This window comes from Prosopis cineraria, unplaced genomic scaffold (genome assembly GCF_029017545.1).
Source record: "Prosopis cineraria cultivar Desert tree isolate PC_DT_omini unplaced genomic scaffold, ASM2901754v1 PC2, whole genome shotgun sequence".
In the NCBI taxonomy this organism is placed as follows: domain Eukaryota; kingdom Viridiplantae; phylum Streptophyta; class Magnoliopsida; order Fabales; family Fabaceae; genus Prosopis; species Prosopis cineraria.
The window spans coordinates 5,006,407-5,011,580 of NW_026555333.1; the positions used below are offsets into that span (position 1 = coordinate 5,006,407).

The following is a 5,174-nucleotide window of genomic DNA, read 5'->3' on the forward strand; positions in this document are numbered from 1 at the left end:
ATCTAGATTTTATTTAAGAATTATTGTATTTTATATGTTAAGAGAATTCTATCTGTCCCATAAGGCCCTGGATATTTGTGAAGCAAAATTTATGCCTTCATATGGTAGTTTTGTTTGGTGATAACCAGTGATTAAAAAAGTATAATTAGGCTTGAGTTGAGTATTTATAGTAAAAGTACGGTTTGTGAAGTGTTATTCATATGACCATGGTTTTGAAATTGTAACAAAGGTATGCACTTGAAGTATTTAATGACTAGTTTTCTTAATTACCATGGCAAGGTAAATTAATTATGTTTAAATTTTTCTATCATGATAGACCTTTTTTATCGTGGTAGACTATTTATAAAATATTTTTATTATAGAAATAACTCTTTTCTATCATGGTAAGAGTTCAAAATTGTTAAAATAGTTTATCAAACTATTAATTTATAAAAAATAAGTGTAAACATTTACCGTATTACACCTATACTTTTGCATCCCAAACCTATAAGTTTGCACCAAAACTCATTACCTTACACCTTGCACCTTTAATCTCAAGCTATATACTTGCACCCAAACTTTATTTGGTTGGATACATGAAAGTCACAGCATTTTTCTACTCTTTTCCAAGAAAGTGATCTTTTTTTTTAAATCATGAAAACCTGTTATATAACATGAAAATTATGGACGCAAAAGGATCATCTACCCTTTATTTTCACAAAAACACAGTGTATATCCTTTAAATAATAACTTCTATGATATCAAGTCCTCAAACATGTAGAACACCAGCAACATTTCTTTGATTAACTAACTCTATTATTCAGACGGAGTGAAGATGAGAAGAAGCAACTCACAAGAAGGGAAAAGTGAACTAGAGTGGCATGCCTCTATTACATTGCAACAAATTTTTCTTACAAGAGATAGATCTGCAAAATTTCAAACCCAATATGCACTACTTCCTTGTTGTTTTTAACCTCATCTGACCATATCCTCGCTCACACCGCCGATTGCTCCTCCATTGACATCATATGTCACAGTTGATCATTGCTTTGTCTCCTTGGTGGTTCCTTGATTAGTGTATGAGTGCAAAGAATCAGTGTTTTTTTAAAAAAAGAAAAATAGAAAAATTGTTCGTTTAACATGGAGGAGCAATTTAGGTATAATTAAAGGGTTTTCTAAATATTAAAAAGAGGTTGGTCCTCAAAATTGATTTATTGCTATTTTATTAAGTAAATAAGTCTTATTATTGCTATTTTTAATTTAATTAGAGAAAAACATTAAGCACATAATCTCAAGTATTTAAGTTTTCTTAAAAGTAACAAGAGATGGATCTAAAAAGGCCAAGGAGGGGTTCTTAGCCTCCATACACTATTGAGCCTTCGGTAGATTTTTTTTTTATAAAATAAAAGATAATAATTTCCTTGTTAAAAATATATTATATCAATTAAGTAATTTATAACTACTTCATCAGTAAATTACAACTATTATTTTAACTTTTTACAATAAAGACTTTACATATTTAATAATTAAACCAATTTATACATTATTAAAAAGTTTAATACTAATTATTTACAAATATTTTATCAATAATTTATAATCACTTCAACTTTTTACAACTTTAATTTCCCATATCTAATAGTTAAACTGATTATGCATTACTACTACAATTTAATATTAATTATTTATAACTATTTTATCACTAATTTACAACTATCCTTTTAATTTTTTATAATTATAACTTCATATATTTAATAGTTAAAATGTTTGAATAATTGACATGAAAAGTTAAAGTTATAGTTATGAAAACTTAAAGTGATAATTATAAATTATTCATGAAGTAATTATAAATTGCTTGATTGATATAATATATTTTTAATATTAACATTATTATTTTTACACTTTAATTTTGAATTACATTCAAATCTCAAGAAATTTGATGTGGTTTTTAAATTTAACACAATTTATCTATTAATAAATTTACTTTACGAGACTTGTACATAATTTTTTAAAAAAAATATATATGAAAGGGATTAAGCCATCTCATAGTTAGAGCGAGCTATCAATTAAATTCAAGCTCTAAGAAACAGCAAAGAATGATTGAAATGTATGGGTAATTTTAATGCATGAAATTGAACAATCATATTACTTGCTCCAATACATATTTTAAATATTGTTATTGATCACGATGATTAAGAGTTAATTAAATGTGTAACTTTTTAGACAATGATTTAAATTATGAATGAGTCAATTTGAAAGGTCTAAATTATAGTTTTATGGCTTCAATTATAAATTAAATCATTTTTTCCAAACAGAATATTTTTTAAAATAAAAAAAATAAAATAAACATATAGTTTACAAAAAGAAGAAGAAGAGGAAGAGCCACAGGGACGGCTCTTGTTACAGTTTCAGAGAAACATTATCCAGGCCACAAAATATTACAACCATACATCGTATCACAACTACCCAACTTCCCATACTCTCCATACCACTAAACACCAATGTGCATGTCCACAAGGGAGAAGTCCTATCTTGCCACTGGCACATTCACTTCCAAGGCGAATCACATCCTTTCTAAGTTCTCAATCCCCTATGGTGGAGTCTTCCGCCGAACAAAACAAGATCTTGGAACTTGGGACCATCTGAATTTAGAATCACCTGTAGCATTTTCTAAATTTCCCACAAGACAGTAACGTTTCTCTTCCCTTGCCATAGCATCTCCTTGGCAAGTCAATAGCTGCAGCATTCAACAGCTACAGCGCTACCATTTATATTAAAAATCCAGGCACAATTGTTAGGTTAACGAACTAAAAAAACTAGTGTTTTTATATGTGGAACATTTGCTCCAGTAAACTGCCTCTTCGACAACCATCAACGCGGTGACTTCTTAACATTCTAAGTATCAGTATAATGTCAGGCTCTTCACGAAGCTACCAACCATTATACATTTTCTGTACCGTTAGCAGCTGCGTTAAATGCTGCAGCCAAGTACTCGGCAAGGCTTGGTTGAGAACTGGACTTCACTGGGGCAGCAGAAGATCCTCCTTTATTTGCACTTGATGAGTTTGAAGCCCAGGACTTTGAACTCCCAGGTGTACATATACTATTTGAGCTAGCATCAGTCACATTCCATATGACAGGCTTCAAAAGCTGCCACGGATCCTCAACCATAGACTTCTTGTAGAACCGATCTACATCATGTGGCTTGTCCTCACTGGAGAAACGACCACGAGAACTCAGCCGCTGTCCACCACCCCACCCTGAAGCATCATTTCTAGTGTTGTGCCAGCCACCTCGGCCTCTTCCTGGACTAAGACCAGGACTATGATTGTATCCTGGAGAAAGATTGGGCCTGTGCCTGGATTGATGAGTTATGTGCGGTCCAGGATTATAAAAAGGCTTGCCTGATATTTCAAATCCAGGACTTTGATATCGGGGCGGGAAATAATATTGAGGGGACCCTCTGGGCCCATTCCAGATTGGGTTTCTGTTGACTACTGGCGATCCTTGAGTGAAAGAGTGAGTCATCTGTGAATTCATTGATTCTGTTATGTTCAGTGAACAAGAGATATCAGAGAGGGAAAAAAGGAAAGGCAATCAGAGCAATGACATGATTTTCTAATACAATAAACTCATTAATATGCAGCATATTACAATGAAAAATAAGCCAGCATAAATTTTGGTTCAGTTCGTCCCATGCTGGCAAAATTTGTGGTAGACAGCGGATTTGGATGAAGGTGTTTTTTGGGAAAGATGCTCGTGGATCTTGGTGTATTTGGTCCAGGGCTAACATTTTGAAGTTGAATGACACTTTTGGTGCAATTTGGAGAGTTCTGATGTTCATTCTAGCTCAGCATGAAGTGTCATGCATTGCTAATTCACCGGGGACTGGAAGCTGACTGACAGCTTTTTAATAATTAGAAATATTAGGCCTTTTTTTGAATTTATATGCTATCTTGAGATAGGGGTGAAACATAGTAGGTAGCGGCCCTTTTGTGTGTGTTTGTGTGCGAATCAGCCAAAAAAATCCCTACTCCCTAGGCCATGAGGCCTTTCTTGTGGCACAATAAGGGAGAAAAAAGATAAAGGAAAAGAAAAGTGCCTCTTTATCTATGAAAAGTACCTCTTATATATCAGAACAGTAAAAAATGCTGCACTTCAATTTACATGGATGTAGTCTATTGCTTCCACTGACAGAGAACCTTTTCATATCAAAAGATTTTTTTCTCAATGTTCCTTCAAGTCATGATCAGTGTGCTCCTCTATTTAATGCTAGACAGAAGGAGCAATCTTAGGCAATCTACAATCAATTATCCACCCCAAGCAGCTCAAATAAGTGGATACTAGCTATAAGTACCTAATTATGGATGGATGTAACAGTACCTGAGCATAGCGGTGGAGGCATATGTGATGAAAATTGAGCCGTAGGTGAACTAACAGAGTTGGAGGGGTGGAATGAACAGGTGCTGTCTGGACATTGCTCTTCTTCTTGTTAGAAGAGAAAGCAGCCATAGGATCTGTGTAGAAGTCAAATCTTGGGGAAGCATAGGATTTATCCTGTGCTGGCATAGTTGAAGAAGTCTCAATCAGAGGATTTGAGAGAGGAGAGTACGTTCCAGAACCAGAAGCTTCAATGGCACCTGTGCTTCACTCAGCTCAGCTTGCTTGCGCATTTCTTCCAGCCGTCTCTTTCTTTGCCCTGAATCCTCCATGTAGTCTGAGAATAAAAAATAATGAAGTCAAAATATGGATTATTGCAATCATATTTGATAAGCAGAGACCAGGAACTGTGCCCCTAAACAGCACTGAAACGGCATAACAAATATGATACAGCTCTTTTATCCTCTAATGTAGTATTTACCCATTTAATTGAAGGGGAAAAACAATGAAGAATTTGTAGGATCTTTTGATGTAACTCCGCCTATGTTTATAGCCGGTCCCAAGCCCGGGTAAAGGAGGAGGGTTGTGTTAGGCCATCAACAGCCAATGTAAAAATTTGTTGAATCTATCATGAACATGGACAATAGACGTTATAATGTTAATGCTAGGTCGTTGCCCGTAAGTAACGCGCTGCATGGCTCGAGTACAGTGATAAGTGAGTTAGAGCCGCTGCATCGGCGCCCGGATGTAGTGTTAAATGAGCAAGGGTTACCGCGTCATTCTGGACGCACGCGGCTAAAGAAGTTAGTCCATAAGAG

The 5,174-nt window shown here is 34.7% G+C and overlaps 1 protein-coding gene across 1 annotated transcript; it reads right to left on the reverse strand.

Moving 5' to 3' along the window:
* Nucleotides 1-2,257: 2,257 nt before the first annotated feature.
* On the reverse strand, nucleotides 2,258-4,688 carry LOC129302989 (protein SICKLE). The gene is given in 3 exon segments (XM_054941957.1): nucleotides 2,258-3,504; nucleotides 4,360-4,625; nucleotides 4,628-4,688. Coding segments are annotated over 3 exon segments (915 nt in total). The 3' UTR covers nucleotides 2,258-2,916.
* Between the last annotated feature and the right edge of the window lie 486 nt (nucleotides 4,689-5,174).